The 16,406-nt window shown below is 47.2% G+C and overlaps 1 protein-coding gene across 3 annotated transcripts in view; it reads left to right on the top strand.

Moving 5' to 3' along the window:
• The window catches only part of STAT5B (signal transducer and activator of transcription 5B), a 65,939-nt gene extending 50,802 nt beyond the window's left edge, over positions 1 to 15,137 (top strand). For all 3 annotated transcript variants that reach the window (XM_075994567.1, XM_012743214.2, XM_012743215.2), the window contains 12 exons: positions 439 to 594; positions 1,019 to 1,198; positions 1,545 to 1,632; positions 1,727 to 1,849; positions 2,986 to 3,078; positions 5,983 to 6,189; positions 7,358 to 7,452; positions 7,543 to 7,673; positions 8,539 to 8,709; positions 11,558 to 11,609; positions 11,935 to 12,039; positions 12,518 to 15,137. In XM_075994567.1, coding sequence (XP_075850682.1) covers positions 439 to 594; positions 1,019 to 1,198; positions 1,545 to 1,632; positions 1,727 to 1,849; positions 2,986 to 3,078; positions 5,983 to 6,189; positions 7,358 to 7,452; positions 7,543 to 7,673; positions 8,539 to 8,709; positions 11,558 to 11,609; positions 11,935 to 12,039; positions 12,518 to 12,644 — 1,528 coding nt within the window. In that variant the 3' untranslated portion in view covers positions 12,645 to 15,137. The remainder of the gene's footprint in view (positions 1 to 438; positions 595 to 1,018; positions 1,199 to 1,544; positions 1,633 to 1,726; positions 1,850 to 2,985; positions 3,079 to 5,982; positions 6,190 to 7,357; positions 7,453 to 7,542; positions 7,674 to 8,538; positions 8,710 to 11,557; positions 11,610 to 11,934; positions 12,040 to 12,517) is intronic.
• The last annotated feature ends 1,269 nt before the right edge of the window (positions 15,138 to 16,406 follow it).

Genomic DNA, 16,406 nt, shown 5'->3' with positions numbered 1-16,406 from the left:
CAGGCAGGGAGGTGGTGGTGGCACCAGCTGCTTCTGCCTCCTGCAGTGGCACGTGCAGCAGGCCCCCTCTGCCTTCTGACAGCTCCTATTTCAGTGAGTCTGGGTCCTGATACAGACCTTGGCCCCAGCAGTGCCACCTCCCCCGGAGAGGGAGTCACTGTCCTGGGGAACGGGGCAGGGGTGGCGTGTGCAGAGTGTCCCTCGAGCTTGTTGGGCCTAAGTCAGGGTCACCTGCTGTGTATTTCTCTGCACTTCTGGAAGGCAGGAGCTCTGCTCTGCACCAGTGGGTAGGAATGCGGGGAAAGCCCGACGCCTAGTGCTGGGTGAGGGTGGAGCTGTGTACTGGGGTTCTCCCCAGACTGGAAGCCTCCCAGGCTCTGGCCTGAGGTCTGGGGGAGAAGCCATTGTCTTCCTTTTGGCCTTGGGGCTCCCGTGCAGGTGTGAGAAGCTGGCCGAGATCATCTGGCAGAACCGGCAGCAGATCCGCAGGGCCGAGCACCTCTGCCAGCAGCTGCCCATCCCCGGGCCAGTGGAGGAGATGCTGGCCGAGGTCAATGCCACCATCACAGACATCATCTCAGCCCTGGTGACCAGGTGACTGCTGCCTCTCAGCCACACCCAGCAGGGCAGGGCCAGCTCCCATTGCGGGGGTTGGGGTGTGGGGGCAGCAGGGCTTTCCAGACCAGGAGCTCTGCTTCCCCCTGTCTCTCTCTGCCTGGCGCCCCTCCCGCTCCTTCTTCAGATGCTGGGGCTGCTCCTGGCATCACCCTTGCCCAGTTTTATTGTGGACACTACAAGAGGTGCCCTCAGGCCCTGCAGCCCCTGCCAGCTGCTGAGTTCCTGTCCCTCCTCCTCCCCACCATCTCCTGCCTCCTGGGGAGCAGCGCTGAGCCACGTGCTGTTCCTTCATCTGCTCAGCCCCTGGGAGGCAGCCACACCCACCTGGCAACACACAGAGGGCCTGGAGCCCTTTCCCTGAGCCAGCATCTCAGGCTCCGTGTGGTCACTGTCCCCGCAGCACGTTCATCATCGAGAAGCAGCCGCCTCAGGTCCTGAAGACCCAGACCAAGTTCGCAGCCACCGTGCGCCTGCTGGTGGGCGGGAAGCTGAATGTGCACATGAACCCCCCCCAGGTGAAGGCCACCATCATCAGCGAGCAGCAGGCCAAGTCCCTGCTCAAGAACGAGAACACCCGCAAGTAATTGTGCCGCTTCTCCCTCCGTGTACTTTCCTTGTGTCCTTGCGGTAGGAAGAAAGTCCTTCTGCCTCCTCTGTTTGCCCTTCCAGCCTCTCTGAATCTCAGAGAAACGATTTAAGGAGCTTCTCCTATGAACTGTATTCTGTGAAGATCATATGATTTTGTTTCATTTATTAGGGATAAATCCAAGAAAATCACTTGCATATTTTATACATAGCTAACACTTCCTCTAAATGACCTATACTGTTGGCAAACTTCATTTCCTCCTACCCCAAATATATTTTTTTCCCTGGCGTATGAAGAGCCCCTGGCGTGGGTTTAGAGATACTGTCTCTCTGATTTACAGCGATTACAGCGGGGAGATACTGAACAACTGCTGTGTCATGGAGTATCACCAAGCCATGGGCACCCTCAGCGCCCACTTCAGGAACATGGTGAGGCTGGGAGATGAGGAGGAATGACGTTTCCCCGGTTGTTTGAGGGGAACGACTCTCACTGTACGTTTCATCTCACGTCTCTCCTTTGCAGTCCCTGAAACGAATTAAGAGGTCTGACCGTCGTGGGGCAGAGTCGGTGACAGAAGAAAAATTTACAATCCTGTTCGAATCACAGTTCAGTGTTGGTGGAAATGAACTTGTTTTTCAAGTCAAGGTAAAGCCCTCCCTGCGCTGTGTGTGTGTTGTGTGTGCGCATGTGATATGCGTGGACCTCATGTCACAAAAGCACTGTTTTTATTACATAGCGTCTTCTTTTTGACCAACAAACAGAAGATGGGATGACCTCATTCTCAGAACTGTAGCTCTTAGATTCTTTTAAGATGTGGACAATAATGAACTGAAATAGCCACGTGATAGGGACACAAGGGATCATGAAAAACGTGGCTCAGTATGAATCTGAGTCAACGTTGTTTTACACATTGGTGACTTATATTTTTTCCCCAAGAAATGTCTCCATACCCTTTCTCTTTTCTCTCTCTTGTTCTCCATGTAACTTTGAGAACCTCACTCCATCCTTCAGCAGCACAGCTCATTAAATACCTAAAATTTCTAGATTGTACCAGTGTGAAAAGTGCTATTCATGAAATCATTCAGACTCTGTGTCTGAGAGTGACATTATCTAAAACTTAACCTTTTGCACTTGCTTGCTTTTTTCTCTATTCCTTTATTCTACTAGGGATTTAATTTTTTAAATACCCCAGATTTTACAAAGCGTGGCAGTAGAATAAAAAACTGGAGTTTCTTTTCATACAAACTTATTTATTTGGATTTTTTTATATTTCAAATTATTGATACATTCAAAGAGTGATTTTAATCTCTATAATTTTTGCTAACCATGTCGAGTAACACTTGACATCCAAGTGCAAAAGGTTAAAAAAAAGAGTGTTGTGATTATAAGAACAAAAGAAGAGAAGGCGGCCCGGCTAGGTGGCTTACATCTGTAAGGGAGGTCGAGGCGCGGATTGTTTGAGTTCAGGAGTTTGAAACCAACCTGAGCAAGAGCGAGACCCCGTCTCTACCATAAACAGAAAGAAATTAACTGGCCAACTAATATATATAGAAAAAATTAGCCAGGCATGGTGGCGCATGCCTGTAGTCCCAGCTACTCGGGAGGCTGAGGCAGAAGGATCACTTGAGCCCAGGAGTTTGAGGTTGCTGTGAGCTAGGCTGACACCATGGCACTCACTCTAGCCTGGACAACAAAGTGAGACTCTGACTCAAAATAAAAAGAAGAGAAGGCAAAGAACTTGAGGCTCGTGGGCACTCAACTCCTCCGCTGTGTCTTTTTAGACCCTGTCCCTGCCAGTGGTGGTGATCGTGCACGGCAGCCAGGACAACAACGCGACAGCCACCGTTCTCTGGGACAATGCTTTCGCAGAGCCTGTGAGTGGGTTTCTTGGGTTTGTGGGTCTCAGGATCTCAGTGCTAGTATCATGAATCTCTTTCATGTATTATCCTCCCACCCCCCACCAGAAAAACTACAGAAAGAAAATTCTGCTTTCCTTAGTGGGAGGCGGAACAGAAGGAATGTGGAAAGTAGGAGGAACGTGGGCTTGGCGTCAGGCCAGGGTTTGAATTCAGGCGTTCCTCACTCTGTGACCACAGGCGTTCCCTTTGCCTCTCTGAGCTTGAGTTTCCAGTAAGGGTCTGTGACACGGGGACAGTGATGTTTCATGGCATTGTTAGGAAGATTAAATGAGATAACATAGAAAATTCTTGTCATACAGCCCATGGTTGAAACCAGGAATGGGATTTGGGACCTCAGGTTCCTTCTGGACTTCAGATCTCTCAAGAGGTTACTTTAACTCAGAAGTTGCTTCATGTCATCTTCCTGCTAATAAATGAGATGCCATTAAATGTCCTTTCCAAATTTTAGATTCTGTGATTCATTCCAAGTCTTTCATGACGAGTAAGATGCTTTGTCTCAAGGAAGAGATAAAAATTTGTGGATTTGTGCACAGATACCACTAGCATGCTGCAGGATGAGCACTTGCAAAATGTCTCAGTAGACAAAAGATTTATGTGTTGTTCCCTAAAAGCATGATAAAAGGGTTATTATTTGGCACATAAAAGTATGTCTTTCTGTAATGGCTACATGAAAAGTCTTATTCCCAGCCGGGCGCGGTGGCTCACGCCTGTAATCCTAGCACTCTGGGAGGCTGAGGCGGGCGGATTGCTCGAGGTCAGGAGTTCGAAACCAGCCTGAGCAAGAGTGAGACCCCGTCTCTACTATAAATAGAAAGAAATTAATTGGCCAACTAATATATATAGAAAATTAGCCGGGCATGGTGGTGCATGCCTGTAGTCCCGGCTACTCGGGAGGCTGAGGCAGAAGGATTGCTTGAGCCCAGGAGTTTGAGGTTGCTGTGAGCTAGGCTGACGCCACGGCACTCATTCTAGCCTAGGCAACAAAGCGAGACTCTGTCTCAAAAAAAAAAAAAAAAAAAAAAAGTCTTATTCCCAGCAGTCCTCTTTTGGAGAACAATATTTTAGTACATAGGAGAGATTTTTATCAGAGATTCTACCATACTTCAAAATCCCAGTTGGAGGCTCCTTTTTGAACATATCTGCCTACAGCTTGTCCTGATAAACCTCCTGCCCTGCTCGTCCACAGCTCTAACTCTCTGCGTAACTTTGGCATCTTCTGCAACATGAAATTACCCAAGTATCTTGTCTAAATAAGCATTTTCAACATTTTCAGTTATGTTAATGACTAGTGTATATCTTGTGCTATTTTAAAACATCTACTTGTGGAAATTTATTCTACAGGTAAATTTGCATATGTGTCAATAACATAAGTATGGTGCAGTATCATTTATGATAGCTATAGATCAGAGGCTTTTATATATTAATAGATGCCTGTCTGTGGGGGTCTGTTGAAATTTCTTTATGTGCTGATATGAGATCTCCCAGATATAGTATTAAGTGAAAAGAGAGAGATGCAGAACTTGTGGATTTTATGCTACCATTTATGTAAAAAAAAGGAAAGGAAAAATTATATATAATTGCTGACATGCATGGAACATCTTTGGCAGTATGTACAAGAAACTAAATTAGATGCCTTTGAGAAAAATAACTGGGTCTCTGGGAGACAGGGATAGGGAAGTGACTTCTTCGTATACCCATATATGCTTTTTGGATTTTATATCATGAGAAGGAATCTCCTATTTAAAAAAAAATTTTAGGCCGGGCGCTGTGGCTCACGCCTGTAATCCTAGCTCTTGGGAGGCCGAGGCGGGCGGATTGCTCAAGGTCAGGAGTTCAAAACCAGCCTGAGCAAGAGCGAGACCCCGTCTCTACTATAAATAGAAAGAAATTAATTGGCCAACTGATATATATATATAAAAATTAGCCGGGCATGGTGGCGCATGCCTGTAGTCCCAGCTACTCGGGAGGCTGAGGCAGAAGGATCACTCGAGCCCAGGAGTTTGAGGTTGCTGTGAGCTAGGCTGACGCCACGGCACTCACTCTAGCCTGGACAACAAAGCGAGACTCTGTCTCAAAAAAATAAAAATAAAAAAAAAAATAAAAAAAAATTTTAGAACCATGCACTTGTAGTCCTAGCTATTCTGGAGGCTGAGGTGGGAGGATCATTTGAGCCCAGGAGTTTGAGGCTGCAGTGAGCTATGAGTATGCCACTGCACTCAATCCAGCCTGAGCAACAGAGCACGACCATGTCTCAAAAAACAAATCAAAGTTAAATAAATAAAATAAAAAATAAAAATGTTATAATAAAATTTAAAAAGTACTATGGCTGAATGGGCAGTTTATTAAAAATTCACATTCTGACCTCTTTCTCAATAAAGTTGTCCAACTTGAAATTTCCAGTGTTGCATACCTGGAAAGCTATTTCACTTTGAGCTAGAGTTCTTGGCAGGAGTCGAGGGCAAGCGTTACACTGTGCACACACATACACACATCCTCGCTCTTTGTACCTAAAGAACCAGTGTTAGATTTCTACATTCCCAAGGGCTTTACCACAGAAGGGCCAGACCTTGATTACGTTTGTTTTTGTGGCTATGAGAACATAGGATTAGACTGTGGGTTCAGCAGCTGGTTTCCAAAGCAGCACAGACAGCACGAGCTTACCTTCTATTTGTGTGTAAAGCAGGTAAGACGGAACCTTCTTGCAGAACTGCACACCCCAAGAAAGTTCAAATTTATTCCCAGGCTCTGCAAGACAAAAGTTTATAACTACTTCCAGCCATCGATGTTTTTCTTTTGTGGCTTGGGGGAATAAATCGTGCAACTGTGTTCTCATGAGATGCTGGCTTCCCTCCCTCTCAGGGCAGGGTGCCATTTGCCGTGCCCGACAAAGTGCTGTGGCCGCAGCTGTGCGAGGCGCTCAACATGAAATTCAAGGCGGAAGTGCAGAGCAACCGGGGCCTGACCAAGGAGAACCTCGTGTTCCTGGCGCAGAAACTGTTCAACAACAGCAGCAGCCACCTCGAGGACTACAGCAACATGTCCGTGTCCTGGTCCCAGTTCAACAGGGTGAGGAGCCTGGGCCTCGGCTGCTGTTAGATCAGTGCTTCAGCTCCTTCCAGGAGTCTCCCTGCAACTGGTCTTTGTTCTTCCTGTCTCTGAAAAAATGTACCAAAAGTGATAGAAGCTTCTGAATAGATGGACGACTTGGTAGATATTCAGGTCTCATGTATAAAATTACATCTTTGCATATTTTGAGTAAGTTGGGCTCTATGTGCCATCAGTGCATTTTCTCACTTTATAAAGGAAACAGAGCAAAGCAGATGTGGTGTTACTCAGAAGCGAGGCTTTTGAGATGATCCGAATCCCAGGGCTCTGTCCCATTCTCTTTCTGGTGTTTCCTGGTGTTTAATGCCAAGGCAGGCTCCCATAAGACCCTCAGCCCGCAAAACAGGATGCTCATGAAAGAGACTTCTCCTCTAGCGTCTGGTAATTCAGATGTCACAAGTCAAATCTTTTCTCTAAGGTCAGGTCAGATAGCCAAGTGTTTTAAATGTCCTTAGGTCAGAGAGCTCATGGTCTGAGTCTTTTAAAGGTTGTGTGTTAACAAGTTGGCTAAAGGTTTTGCTGATAGGTTTGATAAGAGAAGCAAGAGGTCTCAATCATCTGTCTTTGCCTTTACAGTAAGGCCCCTTTCTCCCGATAGAATCAAGTTACTAACTGCATCTTGCTCATGACCGTTGGGAACATCTGTGTGATGAAGCTACATCTATGGCCTTACAATGTGATCTAATCCAGTTCATACTTACAAATCAACTGGGCATCTTGTTAAAAGGCAGGCTGTGATTCATCAGGTCTGAGATGGAGCCTGTACAATTTGCATTGCTCAAAAGCTCCCGGGCGATGCTAAAGCTACTGGTCATAGACCTGACATCAAAAATAGCCAGGGACCAGTCAGCCCAGATCCAGGTGAAAGTGTATTAATAGCAGGAGTTTGTGTTAATAGCAGGCTATTGGCAATGACACTTTGGTATCCTCCCCTCCTTCCCTCTTTTCCTCTCCATTTCTGTGTTTGGTTATAGAGCCATTAGGTTAAACTCTGGCAGGCATTTATATTTGTCTGCTTCTGACAGTGCAATGTTTGTTTTCCATTCAATTTTTCCAGTTAAAATATGTGCAGATAATATTCCAAGTGTTACTCTTACGTTCTTGTGTTCATTGTTGTATCTCCAACCAGGAGAATTTACCAGGACGGAATTACACTTTCTGGCAGTGGTTTGACGGTGTGATGGAAGTGTTAAAAAAACATCTCAAGCCTCATTGGAACGATGGGTGAGAATTGTCATTTCCCAATAGAGGATGAAAGTCTTCTTCCTGGCATTGATACGTCGTCACGCTCTGCTTCCGTCCTTTGTGATCCAGGGCCATTCTAGGGTTCGTGAACAAGCAACAGGCCCACGACCTGCTCATTAACAAGCCAGATGGGACCTTCCTGCTGAGATTCAGTGATTCAGAAATTGGTGGCATCACCATCGCGTGGAAGTTTGATTCTCGTAGGTGCCCATCCCTTTTTTTTTTAGACATATCTTGGCTTTGTGTCCAAAGTTAGCCACTTTTGTTGCAAAATCACTTTAGCAGACAATTTATTGAATACTTGTTTGTTGGGGACAGTACTAATTATGGGAAACACAAATGTGTAACCATGACATAGCTGCTCATAATACAGCAGCCTATGAAAAATACTCTGATGGGAAGCACAGTTACTAATTTTGGGAAACGTGAAAGTATAACCATGACATAGGTACCCGTAATACAGCAGTCAGTGCAGAACTCAGTCGCTTCCCTCTTGAAATGTTGGCCTTATTACCACTCAACCTGGAGTTTATTTCAGTGAAGAACTACGTTGATGATTTTAAGTCCTTCGAGTAGTAATAATATGCTATTTCAGTTATTTTATCCTAATTATCATAAGGGTGTCTCCATTAACCATTTCCATTCAAGAATGTGAGTTCTTTCCTCTGACAGTAAAAGTAGCTTTGCTAGTTTTTTTGTGATATAAAGATTTCCCTAGGCCTTCTCTGGCTATGGGCCTGCTTCCCAGCTCTCTCACGTACCTTTGTGTGGGAAACCAGGGGTTGGAGTCTATAAGAACTGTTTCTTCTAGTGGGGTACAGACTACTGCTTGAACTTGAAATTCCCTGAGGTCACTGGATCTCTAGGGAAGGGAGGCACACGTTACCTGCTTATCCACCCAGGACTTTTAAAAACTACTTTATCTACAACCCATGCTAATTTTAAAATGGAGATTCCTATTAGGGCAATTTTAATGGTGAGCTTAAATTTGTAGTATATTTGGGTTTTAAAATTTCTCATTTGGAAATCATGTTTAGAATGGGATTGTTCTGTTTGTTGATCCAGAGGAGAGGATGTTTTGGAATCTGATGCCTTTCACCACCAGAGACTTCTCGATTCGGTCCCTGGCCGACCGCTTGGGGGACTTGAATTACCTTATCTACGTGTTTCCTGATCGGCCCAAAGATGAAGTGTACTCCAAATACTACACACCTGTGTCCTGCGAGCCTGCCACTGGTAACAATGTTCGCATTCTGATTTGATTTTGTTGTGACCTGGGGTTTATTTGTGTGTGTGTGTGTGTATGTGTGTGTGTGTGTACTCTCTCTTGCATGAAAACCTACATAATGAGCATCCAGTTCCTGCTGCCTGAGCTTCATCCAGGGCAGACATAAACCTTGGGCTGTATTCCTTAGTCATACCAAAATACATCTGCCACTAATCCTAAATATCAAATCAAAGGAAACAAATTGCTTTTTTTTTTTTTCTTTTGTTTGCAATTGATTAGTTGAAAACAAATTGCTTTTAATACAAGGTTAGATCAAACAAAATTAGGGAGACAAAATTTTGTTTTTCAAAACACAGATAGTTTTATGGCTTTCCCAGCCTAGAAGTATTACATATTTATTGCAAAATTTCAGAAAACACATAACAGCATGAAAAAGAAAGCAGACATCACATCCTACATCTGCCATGTAAAGATGAACCTTTGTAAACAATTACTCTTCCACTCCCTGTAGATACAGATCCTTCCTTCACCCCATCACCCAGTGCTATAGAGTGCTTCCTGTGTGGAGGTTACAATCTAGTAGCAGAAAGAAGACCATAAACATGTAAACAGATATATCTATTTAGTGATGGATGCTCTGAAGGAAAAGCAAGGTAGAGAGATAGAGAAGTGTCAGGGAGGAGGGCAGAGATAGCATCTCATGAGGAAGTGATGTTTGAATAGACCCGAAGGAAGTGATGAAGTTGGTCATACTATGATCTAGAGGAAAACCATTCTAGGCCAAGGAGTCTGGGGTGGGAGTGAGCTTTGAGAGTCTGAAAACCTCTGGAGGGCCCGACAAGCTCGAGCTGTTGAGCAGAGAAGTAAGTCGCAGGAGCCGAGGTTGGAGCATGGCACGCCTCAGAGTCCACAGTGACAGGTTGGGCTTTGCATCATACCATGCGTAGTCTTTTGTGACCTGATTCTTTTTTCCACTTAAACATATATCCTAGGCCGGGTGCAGTGGCTCACACCTGTAATCCTAGCATTCTGGGAGGCTGAGGCGGGACCAGCCTGAGCAAAAGCGAGACCCTGTCTCTACTAAAAATAGAAAAAATTAGCCAGTATTTAAAAATATATAAAAAAAAAAAAGAAAAGAAAAAATACATCCGAGGCAGAGTTATGGCTCAGTAAATGCAGTCTTCCAACATCATATTTGACAGTTGCATAGAATCCCATGGTATGGGCATTCCATGATGTGTTCCATGTTGGTGATTTAATATAATTTAAACCGTTCACCTGTTTTGTTAGGATTAATGTTGAGATAACCTGGTAACCAGCATCTTGTTCAACTGTTTCCTTGAGATAAATTCCTAAAGTAGAATTTGTGTCAAAGGGTATGTACTATTTAAGCTTTTTGACACATCTTTCCAGAGTAGATTGTGTGGAGCGTGAGGGACACAACCTCAGCAACCAGGCACAGACAGCGCTCACTAGGACAAGTGGCCACCAGATCACCCCCAAATGCAGAAACCCCAGGGCACGAGGGAACATGCAGGTGCTGGAAAAAGTGGCATTCCCCTTCCCAAAAGAGCAGGCACTCAGAGTGACAGTGACCCTGCCAGCATCATCATGTCACATCAACTCCTCTCTGAGGCTCGGATTTTTCTGTGCGACCCCTGGCAAGTGTTTGTACACTCTCCGCTTGAAAACCTATGATGATAAGGAAATAATTTCATCCCAAGACAACCCATTTCTTTTTTGGGCACTTCCACGTGTGATAACAATCTTGTGTCCTCTCGTGCCCTCCCGGTGCAGGTCCTAATTTTGTCCCTGGAGTCAGATGGAGCAAATCCTCTCCCTTTGCTGCCTCTTCCACTTTAAGGTTTCAAATGTATTTTTTCTTTTTAGAATTACTACGCAGTGAATGCTTGACTTAGATTTGTACTGAAGTACGTACCTTCTGTGGTTTGAAGAACTTATTAAAACACACAAGCCGGCCGGGCGCTGTGGCTCACGCCTGTAATCCTAGCTCTTGGGAGGCCGAGGCGGGCGGATTGCTCAAGGTCAGGAGTTCAAAACCAGCCTGAGCAAGAGCGAGACCCCGTCTCTACTATAAATAGAAAGAAATTAATTGGCCAACTGATATATATATAAAAAATTAGCCGGGCATGGTGGCACATGCCTGTAGTCCCAGCTACTCGGGAGGCTGAGGCAGAAGGATCACTCGAGCCCAGGAGTTTGAGGTTGCTGTGAGCTAGGCTGACGCCACGGCACTCACTCTAGCCTGGACAACAAAGCGAGACTCTGTCTCAAAAAAAAAAAAAAAAAAAAAAAAAAAAAAAAAAAACACACAAGCCAACTTGGAAGATATCTTAATTTTCAGTTTTAGTGTTGAGCTTCTCCTCTACCAGGTCTTCCTAACAGATTGAAATATTAAGTGTTTATATCCTATCCTAAGATAAGATTGTGTGGTTGTGGCCGAGCACGGTGGCTCACGCCTGTAATCCTAGCACTCTGAGAGGCCAAGGTGGGAGGATCACTTGAGATCAGGAGTTCAAGACCAGCCTGAGTAAGAGCAAGACCCTGTTTCTACTAAAAATAAAAATATTAGCCAGGCATGGTGGTGCATACCTGTAATTTCAGCTACTTGGTAGGCTGAGGCAAGAGGATCGATTGAGCCCAGGAGTTTGAGGTTGTTGTGAGCTAGGCACTCTAGTCCAAGCAACAGTGAGACTCTGTCTCAAAAAAAAAGTAAAAAAAAAAAAAAATTATGTAGTTGTGTCCTGTCCTAAGAAAAGGTATGATTCTTAAGAGAGATTGCATTTTTATTTCATTTGAGAACTTTGGTTCTCACTGCTGTTCTCCCCTTGGCAGCTAAAGCAGTTGACGGATACGTGAAGCCACAGATCAAGCAAGTGGTCCCTGAGTAAGTGTCCAGGGCCCGGCACTGGCTTTCCTTCCGCCTGTCTTCTCCTCCCCAGACACTGCCGTCCCTCCTGTTCTTGGGCCCCCACATTCTGACCCCTCACCCCTGGGAAAGCTGACTCAGCCCCAGGGAGGGACCTGGGCTTGGTCGTGCTGTGGCCAGTACCCAGGGCCCAGTCCTGCAGCCAGAGCCCCAGGGCCAAGTGGAGAATTTCATCCTTCTATATCCCGAGAAAGACATAAAGATGCCCCCCGACCCCCTCCACAGGTCAGCCGCCCACCTGGCTTCCCTGGCGGCTGAGGCTCCGTCCTGCTTCCTCCTGCAGGTTTGTGAACGTGTCTGCGGATGCCGGGGCCAGCACCACCTACATGGACCAGGCACCCTCCCCGTCTGTGTGCCCCCAGCCTCACTATAACATGTACCCACCGAAGTAAGTGGTGATCTCATCGGGGTCTGCAGGGGAGGAGCTGGGGACCTCACCCCAGTCTGGCCCCCTGCAGGGCTGGGCAGCAAAGGAATCCAGAGCTCCTCTAGGTCCAAGGCCGCCCAGCCCAGGCCCAGGCTCTAGCCGTGGGAGGGAGAGATTCTACCAGAAGATTTTGGTCGTTTAGAGTGGGGTTGGGCAAATGCTGCCTCTCAGAATGGAGATTTTTCTTGCTCCGTGTAAGGACTGAATGGGGTTTCGATGTGTCTGGACGGGCAGTGTCAGAGGCCGCCGTGTGAGTGTTCCAGGCGGAGTCTCTGTAGCGCCGGCGAGCGAAGCGTTCTGATCAGAGGTTCTCTTCCCACCAGGCCCTACACCGGCACGACAGGCTGTCGTGGGCCGCCCCCCTGGTGGGCTGTGGGATCCGGGTGGTCTCCGAGAACCTTTCCCCTTTCCCTGATCTCCGCGTTCTTTCCCCTCCAAGCCCTGACTCAGTCCTGGAGACCGATGGGGACTTCGATCTGGAAGACACAATGGACGTGGCGCGGCGCGTAGAGGAGCTGCTCGGCCGCCCGATGGACAGTCAGTGGATCCCCCACGCGCAGTCCTGACCCCTCGGCCTCGACGTCTTCAGTTCTTGTCCTCGCCAGAGGAGTCACTCTTGTGGATGTTCTAATTCCATGAATCGCTTCTCTTTGGAAACAATACTCATAATGTGAAGTGTTATTACTAGTTGTGACTTTAGTGTTTCTGTGCATGGTGGCACCAGTGAAGGGAGCGTGAGTGTGTGCGTGTGTGCATGTGTGTGTGTTTGCACGTCGTGTTCCTCTCTCTTGCTGTCCTAAGTTTAGCAGGGGCCACGAACCGAGGCTGTGCTGATTTTTACCTTGTGCATAAAGGCAGTTAGTTCCGTGAACCCTGGAACTTGGCCGGGTGTCTTAGGGGTGGCTGAACTTTGATATGTGACTGTTCAAGTAAAAGAAGGACAAAGGGAGGAGAGAGCCCCCCTCCCTAGTGAGTCTTTGTCACCCTGTCTGCCAAGCATGTGATACATAACCGTGATCGTCTCTGCTTTTCTTCTGAAATGTAGCTAACTGCCTTTTGACCAAGAAAGCCGGTCCTCCTTCCATCCCTCCCTGCCGCCCCTCTGCTCTTGGACAGGGAGGGGAAGAGGGGCAGCTTACAGAGGTTGCTGGGGCAAGGGAAGTCACAAGTTTCCAGATGGGTGATGGCTTTTTATGTTATCATTCAACCCATCTTAACATTCTCTCTTGGTCCTCCCTTCCCCTCCTCCCCCTGCCCCTGGAATTGCCACTTTGCTCCTATACAGACACGTTTGGCAAAATAAAGGAAGGAAAAGAGGGTCACATACCTGAGAGCTTACAGTGTTGATGTGCTTTGTGTTTGGCCAGAGTGGAGTGCCCAGCCCTGACTTGCCGGCACCAAGCTTGTCGCCTCGTTGCCCTGGAGAGCTGGGCGCCCTCTGAGCCAGCACAACCCGGGGCTTTCTCCAGGCTTATTGATAATGGCTTTTTGCAAATGTTAAATGATGTTTTTGTTTCAAAATTGGATCTTTTTTGTTTTCCCATTCCCACACCAATTTGGCATCAAAATTCTCTCTTCCTGCATCCATGTAGGGTCGTTCATACCCAGGTCCCCTCATTTCCCTTTACTGTCCACGGGTGTCTCGAGGAGCAGGTGGCAGGAATGTGGTCTGAACAGGGGCCCGGCTGGTCCCGCAGGAGCTCGCCCTCCTGGCGGGTGCTGGGTGTCAGGCCTCGGGAACACGGGGAAGCAGTCAGCGGGTTTGGCGGGGAGCTGACGAACTATAAAGACAAAACAACAAGCCTAAGTGTCATTTTGTTCCACAATTTCTTCTGTAGCTTTACACCAGAAGGAAGGAATGGGCTTTCTCCGGTGGGCGGGGGTAGGGGTGAGCAGGTGTAGCTTACAGACAAGGCCTATAAGGCCACCTCTGGTCCCCCTCTCCAAAAGAAGGGCATGACCACACCCAGGAGAGGATGGCCCAAAAAACCTTATTTTTATACATGTGAGTAAATAGATATTTTTTTTACAAAAATAACTTCTGAATCTATCAGTGTTTTGCTGTTAAATGAAAATATTCCTCTGTAGTAAATTATTTATTGGAAGATGACTTTTTAAAAGCTGCTGTTTGCCTTGGCTTGGTTTCATACACTGATTTATTTTTCTATGCCAGGCAGTAGAACCTCTCTGCCTCTGAGGAGCAGGCTGAGCCTTCCATGGATACCAGCACTGATGAAGGAGGCTGCTAAGCCCCCCGCCCCCAGATTTGATGAAAATTCCTCCCAAGGGACAGGCACGTTAGGGAAGGGCACTAAGGGAAGCCTGGCTACTTGGGGACCCAGGCTCAAAGAGCGCTCCCTGCTGGTCGTTCAGAGATGCTTCACCAGCACCCGCCTCTGAGGTCACCCCCTTTGTTCCAGCAACCCTGGGGCGGAGAGGAGAGGAGGTTGGCACAATTTCGTGTTGGGATGGACCCAGCCCGGGGCCTGCTAAGGGCAGAGCAGTCTGGCCGTCCCTGGCCGCCCAGAGCTCGCATCACAGTTGGCACCGGGTTGGGAAGGAAGAGGGCTGAAGTGTGGCCTCCCTGAGCGTGGGCTCCCCCTGCTGGTTCAGTGGCTAAGCTGCCCTCGGCGCTACTGAGACTGCGCCAAGAGATGGGGGAGATTGGCGACTGAAAGGTGCGCTCGCTGTCTGCGTTCTGTTTTCTCTCTTCTCCCTGTTCCCGAAAACCACAAGAAGGGGCCATGGCGAGTCTAGACCCGCTCAGCCTCTCACCTGCTCCCAGACACACACGCGCGCCCTCAGACGTTTCAGCTCCGTGTGTGGTATGCGCAGGGTTTTGTAGGGGGTGGGGGGAGACTAAAAGCAAATATAACTTAAAATGAAAGTATACTTTTTATAATTTTTCTTTTTAAAACTTTGTGAAATTATTTCAGATACATATTTTAGTGTCGAGGCAGATTAGTTATATAGCCACCCAAAAAGTATTATGTACAATTTGGGGCAGTCACAAAATTGTGTATTTTATGTTACAATAAAGGCTTCCTCTGAAGGGACAATGTTGAGTCTGTTTCTTTCTTTTTTCATCACGTGCTGAGGGAGGGTGGCTTCGAGAGGGGAGAGTTTCCAGTCATCAGTGTGACCCTGAAAAAGGGAACTAGTTGGAAGTTGGCTGTGTCATTAGCTTTGATGTCAGATGGGGGCATTTCTTGCTTTCCCGCTCAGGTCATGTTTTGAATGTTAGAATGATAGTCTTCATCTTCGAGCCTCCTGACCTCTGAAAGCTCATCCTTAAAATTTAGCACATGTAGAATATAACCCTGAACCAGGCATTGTGTGCGGGATGAGAAATGGTTCCTGCCTTTAAGAAGGTCCCAGCTGGACAAAGGCAGCTGGCACAACCAATTACTATAGGAAACTGGCTCACGCTACAAGGAAGACCTCCTAGGTCATGATGCAAAAGAACATAGAGGAAGAACACAGACTGCTCCAGCTGATTCTTAAAGAACAAATGGGCGCTAAGAAAGGTCGTTCAGCTAGAGGGCTAGACAGCCAAGGCCTAGAGACAGAGGGTAGTATGATGTGGCTGGAGTGCTTTGTGGTTCTCAAACATCAGTGTGCGTCAGAACCTCCCAGTAGAATTTCCTTGTCAAACTGCAAGTTACTGGGCCCTACCCCAGAGTTCCTGAGTCAGTGGGTCTGGGGCAGAGCCCAGGAATGTGCATGTCTAACAAGTTCCCAGGTGATGCTAGTCCAGGGACCATGCTTTGATAAGGACTCTGGTAGGTGATGAGGCTGGAAGGCAGACAGGAGGGAGAACACAGGGGCCCAGGCTGCAGAACAGAGAGCTCCCAATCTTTCTTGAAAGGAACTGACTTTATTTGAAAGAGGAGTTCAAGCTTAAGAGTGCGTACAAAAACAGTGGAGGTTGTGTGAGAGGAAATTGGGAGGAGAATGAGAGGATCATTGGAGATAGAGGTTAAACTGGGCCTCCCAGTTTGCTGGAGAGAAGAGGGTAAAGAGACAGCTGGGAGAAGCCCTCTTGGGGTCAAAACTAAGCTCAAATGCTTAACACATCCCTTCAAGGGAGCCTGAATTTGGTTGGATCAGTTTGTGGGACAATTTATGCCCTAGGGCATTATCAAAAAGCATGGAGAAATCAGCTAACAATTAGTGAGCTTAACAGCTGGAGGTAGTCAAGGAAGGAGACTTGAAGGGAGCCCCTGAAGCCCCTATCACCTAGGATGACTGTGAGTATACTCAAGGCTGCCCTCCCCTGAAGAACATCTTCCCAAGAAAGAGGCTTCACACTGTGTCTGGGGAGTAGG

The sequence above is a fragment of the Microcebus murinus genome, chromosome 18 (genome assembly GCF_040939455.1).
Source record: "Microcebus murinus isolate Inina chromosome 18, M.murinus_Inina_mat1.0, whole genome shotgun sequence".
NCBI lineage: Eukaryota > Metazoa > Chordata > Mammalia > Primates > Cheirogaleidae > Microcebus > Microcebus murinus.
Note: the sequence above shows the minus strand (reverse complement) of the source record. Positions and strands in the feature narration are given on the sequence as shown.